This window comes from Gekko japonicus, unplaced genomic scaffold, assembly GCF_001447785.1.
Source record: "Gekko japonicus isolate JY-2015 unplaced genomic scaffold, Gekko_japonicus_V1.1 scaffold1494, whole genome shotgun sequence".
NCBI classification, from domain to species: Eukaryota; Metazoa; Chordata; class Lepidosauria; order Squamata; family Gekkonidae; genus Gekko; species Gekko japonicus.
The window spans coordinates 216,269-230,405 of NW_015164231.1; the positions used below are offsets into that span (position 1 = coordinate 216,269).

Here is a 14,137-nt window from a genome sequence, read left to right on the forward strand (position 1 = left end):
ATCCATTTGGGTAAAAATGATGGGAGACTTCAAGGGGACTATCCCCGCTTCCAGTGCCAATAACACTCTAGGGCTGATGAGATCCCTCCCACACCCAGAATCAATCAACGCTCTCACCCTAACGTGGGTCCCCAGGAGCGGATTCATTAACGAGACAGTCACGAAAAACAGGGAAGGGGTTTCTCTCACCACCTTGGGCGCAGAGCTAGAATGGCCGTGTCGTTTTGCGCCTCTCACAACAGGCCGTTGTCGTTTTCCGCCGTTTCAGCCACCACCTCCTCTTCTGACTCGGCAGCAGACGGTTCGATTCCCTCCAGGCCTTGGGCCGCCTGCAGAGCTTTGGAGAAACGCGGTTTAGCCATCCCCTTCTTCCCCGTCAGCGGTGTCTTCGGGCTTGGAGTAGGCGGCTTGTCTTTTACCTGACGGCTGCCACAATCCACAGCGAAATGCCCCTTCTCCCCGCACTTGAGACAGAGCCCCATCTTCATACGTAGTTCTCGTGCCGATTCCGACAGGCGTTGAGTCTTGGGTCTGGAGGCACTGGCAGCGGCGGGTCTGTTGGTCGTAGCAGCCAAGTCGAGTTTGATGGTGGTGAGCCGATCCTCTGCATTTTCAGCTTCCTGGGTCCAGGCCATCAGGGAGACAGGATTGACAGTCTTCAGAACCGTTTCTCGGATGTCTGCGTTGAGTCCCAATCGATACATCTCAGCCAATATATGATCAGGGTAGTCTCGGAGCTTTGCTGCCTGCTTGTGGAATTCCAGTGTGTACTCGCGAACCGACTTCTTATTCTGGCGGTAGGTGCGGAGAAACGCTTTAGCTCTTTGGCTCGCGTTGACATCTTCAAACCTCGCCCGCAGCGCCCACATGAATGCTCGCAAATTCAAAAGTTCCGGACCGCGGTCATTGTGCAGTCCAACATACCATGTGGCGGCGTCTCCTTTTAGTCTTGCCGAGATGACATCAATAAGACCAGCTTCATTTCGGAACAGGTGTCGGCTCTCTTCTACGAATTTATGCACTCTCACCGTGAAGAAAGCGAGTTCATCTGGGTTGCCGTCAAAGGTAGCCTCCAGTAGATCTTTGGGTCTGGGCCATGGAGGCCGTACCAACGGTCCCAGCTGACCCGGAACTCCCCTGAGAGGGAGACCCGGACCAACCGGTGGCCCCGCTGGCATTGGCCTCATCGGTGGCGGCAGACCCGGCACCGGCGGACCCCCCGGCATCGGCTGTTGCACAGGCCCTTGCTGAGGCGGTCCCGCCGGCGGCTGGACAGGCACCTGCGGCGCGGGAACTCCCGGTACTTGCAGCGGAGGTCCCGTCGGCGGCTGAGCAGGCACCTGCGGTGCGGGAACTCCCGGTGCAGGGACAACTTGTTGCTGCGCGGCGTGTGCGTCAAGGAAATTAGCCATTCTAACGTCCATCATTCCCGGCAGAGCTTCCATTACATCCTGGAATGTCCTCAACAAGTCCCTCACCGAGTATTCCAGTTCTGCCAGTCGTTCCCCGGTGGTTTCCTCCGGGATGGGGTCCCGAGGTCGATAGTCCGGGGGTGGGTCATAGTCCTCTTCCGTTTGGAAGGCTCCGGTGCCCTCCTCATCCTCTGCGTGGCCTCGCGGCCCCGATGGCTCGAACATCCACTCCTCGAGGTCTTGCTTGGAACTCCCCTTCTCCGAGGTAGTCCCCGGCTCCGGGAACAATCCCTTGTCAAACAGACTCTCACGTAATCCGCTCCCCCGACGGGAGTACACCTCTCGGGTGCCCTGAGTGTTGTACATAGTCCAGTCATCCTGCTGTTGAGTCTTCCGCGGACCCCAGTGCGAAGGGGTCGGAGGCGGCCAAGACAGATGTGCAGGCAGGCGGGGAATCGTTCCCCCCACGGCACCCTCCGCCGAGGCTGCAGTCGTGAACACCAAAGGAACGGAGGTATGTGGGACCGATCCTGAGTCCCCCTCCGTGTTAAGTAGGTTTCCCTCAGTTCCGCTCATGATCTTGCCAGATTCGGAACGATAGGAGAAAGAGAGTTCTAACAATATGTTGGATCCCCAAGCATCGAGAATAAATCCACGTTTTCAAGAAAAGCAAAATTTATTTCAAAGCGTTGAAGACATACTCAAACACGTTCTTTGTTAGAACTGGGGATGCACAGTTAGGTCAAGCATAATAAAGGAAATTCAAACAGATACAGATCCAATGAATAGCATTCCCGCTGGCGGGCTAATGAAACGGTTGCGCGCCCAGTCCATGGGAACCAGGCAGAACATCAGACAAAACACAGGTGCAGTACTCATGAGAAAAGCAATAGGCAAGCATTACAGCATCTTCTCCCCCACACAACCTCCAGCAGTTATCTTGTGCATTCCAACGCAGGAGCAGGATGATAGAAAATAAGCCGGGTGCAAGAGGGAAAGGATATGTACACAGAGGTCACAGAAAACAGAATGGCAGCTTGCTGACACAACCTTAACAAACCTGACAAAAATGAAGTGTTACTAATGAGCAGAAGGCCTGACTGGGGATTTAAAGAGTAACCTATTCTGTTTAGGGTTGCACTCCTCTTGAAGGAATAGGTTCATAGACGGGGGGTGTTCTTGGGTCCAGGCCTACTGCTCAATAAGCAGGTGCCAGCTGTGGCCAGAAGTACATTTTACCAGCTTTGACTACTTAGCCAGCTGTGTTCTTTCCTGGGCAGGAAGGTTCTGGCTACTGTGGTGCATGCCCTGAATATATCTATACTAGCAATAACGCCCACTGTAGGAGTGAAGACAACGGTCGCCAGCCTAGCCATCTGGCCGTGGGCCCCCATCTCCTTCCACGACCCCACCCCACTCCACCCCGGCGAAGCAGCCTGGGCTCATCCCTCCCCCCCACAAACAAAGTCAAGGCCCCAGCGGGCCAAGCTGCCTGGACTCGGCCATCCTCCTCACCCGCGGCCAAGCCTCCCAGGCTCGTCCCTTTCCCCCCCCAATGGGCAGTAATTTGGGAGGCCAGCTGTGGGCCCTCATCTCCTTCCCTGCCCCACCGCCCCAGTGAAGCCGCCCAGGCTCGTCCCCCCCCATACGGTAGAGACCCCAGTGGGCTAAGGCACCTGGCCTCGTCCCCACACCCATCCAATCAAGGCCCTGCTGGGCCAAGCTTCCCAGGCTCGTCCCTGTCCCCCCAATGGGCATTAGCTTGGCCGGCCGGCTGTGAGCCCCCATCTCCTTCCCCGACCCCCCACAGCCCGGCAAAGCGGTCCAGGCTTGTCCATCCACCCGGCATGGTTGAGGCCCTGGTGGGCTAAGTTGCCGGGTCTCATCCAATCCCCCCCACACACACGCTGCTTACCAGAGGGGCGATGGAACAGGGTGGGACAGGCTCCCTGGCCAACCGCCTGTGGTGCCTTTGTTAGCTAAATTGCTCTATTATTTAATAAAAGATTGGGGAATTATATTAATATGCAATTGGCATAACTATAGGATCAGACCTGTGTATACCAGAGTTAGAATTCCCAAGAACCCAGGAATAGACAAAGAGACTGGGTGGCTAAAATAAGGATTTCTTTACTAAATATTCTCAAGTGCACAAACAATAATTAAACATTCACACACACAATACAGACCTAAGGAAGCAGAGGTGATTGATGGCTAATGGAGGGGATATGGGGTGATACTACCTGTCCAGATGTGCAGAGGTCCATGAAGAAGAGTTGTGACCCAAAACCCAGAGGGTTCCAGGGGAGGCCTGCCAGGTGGCATCATGGCAGAAAACACATGGTCTGAGACCATGTGTATACTGGGATATACCCATTGGAAGACAATGCAGACCAATGGGCGGTCCTGGGGGCTGGTCTCAGGTAAGAACAATAGATTTACTGGACCAATGATGAGTCCCAGGGGTGTGTGACATCAGGATGGGCAAGGCCTAGATGTGACCAATGAGCTTCCAGAGAAGCAGGGTCTGGATTTGACAATAGAAGCCAGGTGCTACGTGGCTAGTTACATGGATTATCTGACCACTAATGGTCCTGGCCAGGGTATTTTGAAAAGGCTCCCAAGTATAGACAAAAGGTGGGCTGAGTCCCTGATTAGCATCCAGAAGGATCGTTAATAATTTGAATGCTTGCTTGGTTTATCTCGGTATCTTGAGGGACAGAGCAGAAAAGATAAGTATTCAGACAAAGAATTACTGGAGACAGAGTTATCTGCCAGGTGGCCTCTGAAAAGATAGATACTTTACCTGATGGAACCCGTTGTCATTCCATAAACATCATCTCTGCTGAGTGGAGGGGGAAGACTGCAGGCTTGCTCGGAGGTTGCCTGTCATCTGAAAATCGAGACCTCTTTTTCAGAGCTGTGGCTAGCTCTGTTTTTCAGAACCAGGAGTGCCTTCCTTGACCTGAGTTTTGTGGGTCTCTGGGTCAGGTTAGAAGTGGGGTGCCCTTGTTATGGGGCTACCCAAGCGTAAAGGCACTGCCTCTGGCAACAACTTGGCACCGGGCTGTGTGGGGCACTGGCGCAGTGGGCAAGATAGTCTCGACAAGCCTTGTGGAAGAGGCGCGGAGGTTGGTGACGCAGCACTGGGTCCTGGGGACACACAACATGTCAGTGTTGCCCTCTTCCATGGCACGCGTGGCCTGCATGGAGATGGCTGCCATCCCTCAGGCCCGGAATTATGCTGCTGTCTCCCCTCTTCCCCAGACCCCAGGGGGAAGGCGCAAAGGAACGGGCCACTGGCGCCTCCCCGCTCGGCCACCTCCGGTGCCTTTCCAGGTGGCTGGGTGGAGCCAGTGAATGTGGGCCTGGCCCTCCTCTTTGGGCAGCTCATCTGGGGGCCCAGAGTGCGAGCAAGGGTGCAAGGCCAGCGGTGGCCCCTGGCTGCCATGGCTTGCCAGCTCCGACCAAGTGCTGTATTTTGTGGTGGAGCGACAGCGAGCAAGGGAGTTGTAGAGGCTGCCGCCCAAGCAAGGCGGTGCTGCCTCCCATCGGGCATGGTGCTGCCATCCCCCCGTCTGGGGCCTGCAGACCAAGCAATGGCCCCAGGCCACTGGAGCACCCGTCCCGTCCGGCAGCTTGAAGCACAGTGAGGGCAAAAGGCTGGTCACCGCCTCTGTGGGCAAGACAATGCCCATGGAGGCAGCAATGCAGCCAATGGAGAGAGACGCCCTGTGAGTGACACACCAGGGTGCCAACCAGTTCGGGAGCATGTGGAATCTTCTAGAGAGTGTCACCACCAAATGGCTTTTATAATATAGGGAGATTAGATTACTGTAATGCACTTTACATGGGGCTGCCCTTGAAAAGTGTTCAGAAACTTCATTAGGTTCAAAATACTGCAGCCAGGATGTTGACTGTTGTGGGTCGTAGGGTCCATACCACTCCAGTCTTTGCCTATCTATACTGGCTCCCAATCTGTTTCCAGATACAAAAAAGCCCCACATGGTTTGGGAGCTACATCCTTGAAAACACATAGTCTCTTATGAGCCTACCCAACTACTGTGGTCATCTTCTGTTATCCTGCTTCAGGTTCCCTCATGTTCTGAGATCAAGCAGGCAGCAAACTAGGAAAGAGCCTTCTTATTTATGGCACCAAAACTTGGGAACTCCCTTCCCAGCAACACTCATCTGTCCCCTTCTATTGCCATTTTCTGCCAGCATGTGTAGACAAGATTGGTGGGAGACAAGATGGAGCCCTGTGCAGCTGTGTAGGCTAATGGCAACTGCATTTTGGGATCTGCCATGTGCATCAATCATGTAGAAGGGAGGGGGGGAACATGAATTGAAGGAAATGAATTATGTGGCAAACCAAACATGTCCAGAGCTCTGCACAAAATTTGGTCATAAAACATGATGCAATGGAGAATTTTTTTTTAATTTTTATTTTCTTAACAAACAAACATAAAATTGGGGTACAACATTTCAATCTTTCTTTTCCTCTATTTATCTCATACATTAACTAAATCTCTATCATTTCCCCACCTACTGTTATCATATAATATTTGCAAATATATAGGTATACAGGGTTTTTTTTCCTACTAATATAGATTTTGTCTAAACATATTGTTAAATTCTTTCTTTGGATATATAAAAAGGCATAATGCTTTATTTTCTTCTGGATAGTAATGTAATGGTCTTACTCTATTATCAGTCTCAGAAATTCCCTCAGAAATTTCCCATCCCTTTTGTGGCTTTCCTCTTCTTGATTTTTTTGATTTCTCCTCTTAAATTTTAAAGTCTTAATTCTGTATCTTTTTCCCTTATAAGTGTAGAAATCTTCTGAATATAAAGATCTGTACTCAGTCTTTAGAATAGTTTGTGTATCCAAGTGTTGGTTTCTTTTGTCTCTCTGAGGTGACATGTGATTCCTTATTTTGGCAATTTCATCACTGATGGTTCTTTTATAAAGTCTCTGATGCACATTTGTGGAAGTTTTGTTTCTCTTTACAGGTACAAACTCCATTCTATGGATCATGTCATCTTGATTGTAGGTTTCTTCTATATCATCTACACAGTCATGTCTTTTTTCCTCCTCTTTTCAGGCTATCTGAACTGTTTCCTTCTTAGTTGGTTGCATCCGCATTTCTGTTTCCTCTTGTGTAGGGTAAAAATTTTCTTTGACTGCCCTTCTTACAGCTACCATGACTGTGTTTTGAATTAAACTATGCAAATCTTGCCCACAGAGGTGGTGACCAGCCTTTTGCCCTCACTGTGCTTCAAGCCACCAGATGGGCCGGGTGCTCCAGTGTCCTTCGGCCCTTGCTCGGCCTTCAGGCCCCAGACAAAACAAGGACAAATAGATTAAAAAACAGTTTTTATTTGAGAGTTATTATTGCTTTAAATGCTGTATGAATTGGAATTTGGGTGACATTGGTGGTTTAAGTTGCAATGTGAACCTTAAGGGAGTTATGGGATGGTTGTGAATGGTTGTGTGAGTGTATATGAGTATGGTTGTAGATCACCGAATGATTGCATCTTAATTTCGTTGTACTATGTACAATGACAATAAAGTATATTATTAATATTATTATTATTATTATTATTATTATTATGGCACTACACCCGATGGGAGGCAGCACCGCCTTGCTTGGGCGGCATTTTTTTCAACAGCATGTTAAAACCAAAGAATCCCTAGAAATATTTTCCAACAAAGTTTAACAATGACACCAGGTCTAATAAGCATATATCAACAATTGTTCTAGTCAAATTAAACACAAAGAGAGTATCAACATAAGTTGGGAATGTTATCTATTATTTACATTTCAAGACATTGTGGTCAGAACAAAATGGAGATTTGTAGTTTCAGTAAAGGAAAACATAAAATTGTTATGGGAATGTAATAAGTAAAAAAATCAGAGTATGGTTCAATTTTCTTTTTCCCCTTAAGAAAAAGGTTTAATGCTTTAGAAGATTTTCATGTTGTTCTAACTGCTTTCTTTTTATTTCCAGACAAGGAGGGGGGGGGATTCTGTTACTGTTCACTAAGATTCAGAGTCAAATTCAACTAGTTTTTCTCCAATTTTATATTCCACAAAATACAGTCTTAGACAAAATCTTTCTCTTTATTTTCTTTGCCCAAGAGGCTATTAGAGAAGTTGCTTTAGAAAAGAGAAGTAAAGTAAGTTTTTAGTTCACCTTCTTAGGCAAAGTCCTTCTTGCTTTTTTTCCGCCCAGGAGGCTGTTTAGAGAAATGCTTGAAGTCCTTTTCCTAGCCAAGGTAAAGGGAAGGGGAGGGCAAGAGAGAAGTTCTTCACCCTCTATTCCATTGTCTTTTTAAACTTTAAAGGGGCTTTCACGATGACTCGTAGATGTTCTGATATTGTTGCTTTAAACTGAACTCACAGTGCTATACTTCATCGGTGTTATGGATGAGGGCCCAGCTTCTTCCCCCCTCCGCCAGGGCAGTTACGGCTATGCACAGCCATATTTAGCATGGGTGCTCTCAGCCGGCTTCTGCGTCGGGACACATTCGCTTGCAGGGGATCCAAATCAAGGCCCTTGCAATGAGTTTCTCTACGGGGAACTCGGAGTTTGGGAGCCCCCAAACCCCTCTTAAAAAGTCGGAGATCCGATCGACCCTCGGTAGAGCTTCCTGGTGCGACTGTTCCCATTGCGCTGAAACCCTGCCTCGCAATGGAGAATTCTTAACATACAGATTCCAAATTGGGAAAAAACCAAACAATTCAAAATTCCCAAAACTGGAAAGAAATTTTGATGAGATTTTCAGAAGCGTTCCAAAGAGAAATAAACAAAAATAAGCACAATAAGGTTCTAACAACAAGCTATGAACATATGACTAAAGTGGATATTTAGACCATCCAAATCAGGTCCAGCAAATAAAAAGTTTGCAGACTTGGAATATTCCAAGTATCACCAGCATTTCTTACGAAGTAGCAAAATGGGTACATCTATGTCCTAAAATTTTAGAATGGTTTTATAGACTATAGCATTTCTCTTATGCAAAGAAATCTAAGACATGTGGTTTTTCTAAGTTTGCCATAGAACAACTTGGCCCTCACTACAGCATGTGTGTTTTTGTGTTTCAGATTGGAGCATCTCTGATGTCCAGCAATGTGGGAAGTGGTTTATTTATTGGCCTAGCAGGCACAGGAGCTGCAGGAGGTCTTGCAGTTGGAGGCTTTGAGTGGAATGTAAGATTTGCTTGACAGATTCAGCTTACTCTTAAACAAAGTTACTAACCCTTTTGGTTGTGGCAATATGCCTTTCCTCTTGTATCTACACCATGGAAGGTGCTAGATACTTCCTTTTTTCTCTTTAAATGAAAAATGGGAATTCTAAAAACCTGCCATATGGCTTGTTAGTATTGTATCACTATAACAATATTGAACTGCAGACATATTGAACTGCTGATTTTTAAAAAATAATTAAAGGCAGGAAGCAAAATGCTTGTTGAGGGGACAGTGTCAGAGAAAATGGCTGCTATGTGTGTAGGAAATACACACACTGACGACATGACCCAGAATTGATGTCATCACTTTTGGGATTTCGGGGCAATGCCCTGGTATTTGGGCAAAGAACAGTGGCATACTTAGCCTATTTGGCACCTGGAGCATACTATTTTTAACACACACACCCTCTATTCCCCCCCCATCAAATCACAGCTGACTTATGGAGATCCTGTAGGGTTTTCAAGGCAAGAGACGTTTGGAGGTGGTTTGCCATTGCCTGCCTCCACATTATCCCTGCTTAGCTTCTGAGATCTGACAAGATGAAGCTAGGCTGGGCCTATCCAGGTCAGGGCGCCTCCTCTATATGACAAAATTATTTTCATTAATAATCATGAAATAAAATGAATAATAATAATGGCCATAAAATAGATTCAGATGGGTAGCCATGTTGGTCTGAAGCAGCAGAAAGTCTCTTGCCTTGAAAATCCTACAGGATTGTCATAAGTCAGCTGTGACTTGATGGAAAAAAATTCCATCACACCACTCATGTTCTGAGCAGGCACTTGGGAGGGCTTCTGCTCTCCATTTTGAAGCCCAAGGGATGACCATCCCAAACATTTGCAAGGCATTTCTGAGAGCTAGAATTCTGCCTACGTACTAACTTTTACTAACTAGCACTAGCCAAAGCATCACAAAATAGTGGTCACAAGCTTAAGAAACACACTGCCCCCAAAAGAAATAAGGTGCCTCCATCCTCCATTGTTTCCAAAGGACTAAAGTCAAACCAGACAATCTCTGCACTAGAAACTACATCTCCCTCTATATATATATACAATAAAACAGGTGTCTTGACTGACTAATCAATGTCCAGCCCAAGCACCTGGACCTAGGAACACAGAATTCAGGGAGTGCATTCCTTCCATGATGTCAGCACCCACTAAGAAGGGATTTTTAGACATTTGACCCCCTAAGGGGGTGAAAAGGGGTAAAATGTGTTTTCTCAAAGGGATAAAATTTTGCCGTGTGTCTGGCAGGCTGCTGCCTGCTTGCACACACACCCCTGATTGGTTAGCTGTGGAGCTCAGCGTTCACGGGAAGGGCGGGGTAAAAATGCAATAAATAAATAAATAAAACAAGTTACAGGAGACTGCAGAGTGCAGACAGTTGAAGACAGTTGGTATTCAGGGAAGTTCTGTCTTCTGTGTAATAACATAAGTGATTCAAGACTCCTGAATAGGGGTTTATCAAAAAAGTCGGTATGGCAATACAGTTTGTGAATGTTCATAGGGAGATGGTGCAGGACCTTTCTAGGAGCCATTCGATATGTGGTTCCCTCATGAACCTGAAGAAGTGTCCAACACATCACCCCTCTCTCAGTCCAACTCCATCTTATACCTCCTGGCAAACATAGTGTCAGATACAGCAATGTTAAAAGGAGGAAGCAACATAGGGATGTGGCAAAGAAATATGTGCATAGTACTCCTGCGGTGCACCGTGCGGTGGTGGCCAAGTACCAGCAAGATCACCCCAAGGTGCAGAGCGGCACAGTCTCGATAGGAGCAAAGCAATCCCACCCAAACTCTGCAGTGGCACCAGACTGTGAGTGAAGGCCCTCCACAGGAACATCATTGAGGCCACATTGCTCACCAGCAGTGCTCAGGGAGAGTTGATGTTCATACCACACATTCCATCAGATAACTGCTTCAAGTACAGGAGGCTGCAGTTCCCCCTCATGACCATCAACGAGTCCCGGGGCAGATGCTGAAAGTGGTAGGAATTGACTTAACAGAGGACTGCTTCTCACATGGGCAGTTCTACGTGGCCTACTCCAGAAAGAGCTCACCCTGCAGCCTGCTGATCCTAGCACCTGAGGACACAACCACCAATGTGGTCTACAAAGATGTCTGTTAAATAGTGGGTTCCATGGATGAGGAGGCTCAAGTCTAGTGATCAGCTCAACTATATTTGTGATTTCAGCAACAAGAAAGACTCCAGAGCCTCAGCTCTGTTAAATAGCATGCAATTGCCACACTCAAACAGACCCCACTCCCAGTGATAGGCTATATACATAACATTACTACAAGATTGGTTACCTTCAGAATCCTGGCAGGCTATTGTTCTTGTGCTTCAAGCTCAGCTAGTCTCTGGGGTGATTCAATCAGGGGTGATTCAATCCCAATACATAACAATGTCCTTTAGTAGAGAGAGAAAAAGTGGTACATATTTCTCACTGCATTTTTTGCACTACAATCTTCTCTTTTGTAATTCCTTCAACAAATGTTATACTTCAAAATTCACTTCATTGGTTTTCTCCATCAACACACTTCGCATTATTCAAACATCTTTCTGAAGCTCGGATACTATGCTATTGTATTACAAGACCAATTTAAAAAACCAAAAAACCCCATCCTAAACCACACACAAAAAAATTCCCCCATAAGTCTTATAACTGGATATATGGTAGTTAAATAGCGTAGCGAAGCATGGGTTTTGAGCTACTTTAAATATATTCTGTTACCAAGCACCATAGGAATGAGAAGGTCTTGAGACCAAGAAGTGAAAATAAGGGGAGGGGGGCACAGAAAAATTAGGTGAAGGGAGACAGAAATGAATGAGAAACGAGTGGAAAAAAGGGAGAGAAATTACTGGATAAAATGACCTGAAGGCTGGCAATTGCTAAGGCAGCTATAAGCATGATCTGTTAAGGAAGTTTTCTTGAGTCTTGGACAAAAGGGAAGCTTAGCTGATCCTAGAGCTTTTTGCTATGCTTAGACTTCCCTGGACCCCTAGTGGCTGCTGACAGAACTGCATTTTAAAAATAAAAGGGAAGCTGGAAGCAGCAGGATGATGCTGACTTTGAGGGGCCCCTTTCAAAAGAACATAAGAACATAAGAGACGCCAATGTTGGATCAGGCCAAAGGCCCATCCAGTCCAACACTCTGTGTCACACAGTGGCCAGAAATACCAGTGCCATCAGTGGGGCCAGGATATTAGAAGCCCTCCCACTGTTGACCCCCCCAAGCACCAAGAAGACAGAGCATCACGTCCTTAAGTTGCTCCCAGGGTGGACTGCCCCCTTAGTACACTACTGGCAAAAACTCTATGGTGAATTTGGCTTCTACTATAGAGTTTTTGCCCAAATACCAGAGTGTCACCCCGACAACCCAGACATGATGACTTCACTTCCAGGTCATGAAGGCAGTGGCATAGCTACATCACTGCACATTGAATGGATCTCCCTTTTGGGGGGGCACTGAGGGGAGGTCTGGCAACCCTACTACTGAGTATCTTGTTGTCTAATCTCTTGGTCTATGCTTACAACCATAGCAAGTTGTATATGAAATTTATACAGTCAGAATTTGCCAGCATTAACTTGTCTACAGCAGCCCAATCTTGTGAGACCTTGCAAGCTAAACAGGATCAGATAAAGTTAGTACTTGATGGGAACCCACCAAGGAAGACTGGGTTGTTATGCAGAGGAGATGGCAATGACAAACCACCTGTTTTTCTCTTGCCTTATAAAACCCACGGTCCTGGGCTTGCTATGAGTTGGTTGCGATTAGCGAGCATTGAGTTATCATTATTAATTTGTCTGTGGTTTGATGATGTAGATCATTAGTTGGGATCAGGGGTCATTTCCTGCCGGAGCGCACCAGAATGGCGCTCCAGCAGTAAGGAGCTCAGCAAGCCCCGTCCCTGCAGCAAGGTAAGCCTGGGCTTGCTATGAGTTGGTTGCGATTAGCGAGCATTGAGTTATCATTATTAATTTGTCTGTGGTTTGATGATGTAGTTCATTAGTTGGGATCAGGGGTCATTTCCTGCCGGAGCGCACCAGAATGGTGCTCCAGCAGTAAGGAGCTCAGCAAGCCCCGTTCCTGCAGCAAGGTAAGCCAATGCAGGTGGGCAGGGAAAGGCCTGCAGAGGTCCCCCCATGCCTTTCCCCACCTGCTGGCCGATGCAGATGGGCAAGAAATGCCCGCATCCTCCATGGGTAGAAGAAGGGCTCCTGCAAATTATCTCCCCTGGGGGGAAAAAGCAGCTCGTGGGAATCTGCTTTTTTCAGGCAAAGGGATGCTAACAAAGGACTGGGAGAGGTCCTTCCTCTGGGGCCAGCCCTGCCTTCTCCCTGCCCTGCCACCCCCTTGGAAGCAGCGAGCTGGAATTCAAGGCAGCTGGTGGGGAGAGTGAGCCCCTCACACGGTCCGCTACTTGCAAACTTTGCAGCTGGGACTAGCGGCTTCCAGGCACCTGGCCTTTGCGCATGTCCACAGCATTTTCACATGGGCTGCTGCTGGAGCGAGATAAGAAGGCAGCACTGAGCGCCACTCCCCTCGAGCTGGGCAGATGCCAAGAAGAGCCGGGGAAGCAGGGGCTAAAGGGGAGGGCTCTGTGCACACCTGCCTGCCACCCGGGAAGAATGGAACCAAGCGACGTGGGAGAAAAGAGCCACCTCCTGGAAGGGGTGGAAGCCAGGTGGGCAGGGCAGGCAGGCTCAGGCATCCTGCACCACCACCCCCAGAGCCCCATAGCATCATTTTTATCACCACCACCCCCAACTCCAGGGCTGCCGGCCAGTGCTTCCTAGCTGTTGCTCTTCCAACCTGAGCCTATATGCTTACTTGGAAGTAAGCCCAACTGAGGCCCATCGGTTTCCAGCTGTGTAGCCCAAGCTTGTGCAAGTTTACTCCGAAGTAAGCCCCTCTGCATTTGACAGGTTTGTTCCCAAGTAAATGTCCTGGCCTTGAGCTGAATAGCAGCCCAAGCTGCTTCTCACACTGATTCTGGGAGGCAGGGTTGTTGTGCCCCCTCCGCCTTTCATATACTAACATGCAGAAAGCATGGGTGTCTCTCTGCTTAATTCCCCCCCCCCGGGGGGGAAAGCTGAGTGGAAGAAGGCTACCCCCCCTCAGTAGTCTAGTAGGTGAAACGTTTCCTCACATGAACTGGCAGGAAAGAGGGAAGCTCTGTTTGTTTAATGGCTGTTCATCCTGCCTCTGTTAAAGGTGAAGAAGCCTAAAATGGCATCAGGGTGGGGGATAAACCATTGTATGGCGAAAGAGTGATGAAGCTCTACTGAATAATTTTAATATTCTTTAACTTGGCAGAAAAGGTGGCTCAAAATATGTCTGAAAGGTAGACTCTTGAATGGCCTGGGTCTCTCACTGAATTGGTGATCATGGGTGGTGGATTGTGGATGAGACCTGGGTAGACAGCAGCAGTTCAGTTAAAATATAGATATTTGTTCTTGTGGCA

The 14,137-nt window shown here is 48.0% G+C and overlaps 1 protein-coding gene across 1 annotated transcript in view; it reads left to right on the top strand.

Moving 5' to 3' along the window:
- The window catches only part of SLC5A9 (solute carrier family 5 (sodium/sugar cotransporter), member 9), a 92,749-nt gene that overhangs the window by 28,563 nt on the left and 50,049 nt on the right, over positions 1-14,137 (top strand). The window contains exon 4 of the mRNA XM_015408590.1: positions 8,522-8,626. Coding sequence (XP_015264076.1) covers positions 8,522-8,626 — 105 coding nt within the window. The remainder of the gene's footprint in view (positions 1-8,521; positions 8,627-14,137) is intronic.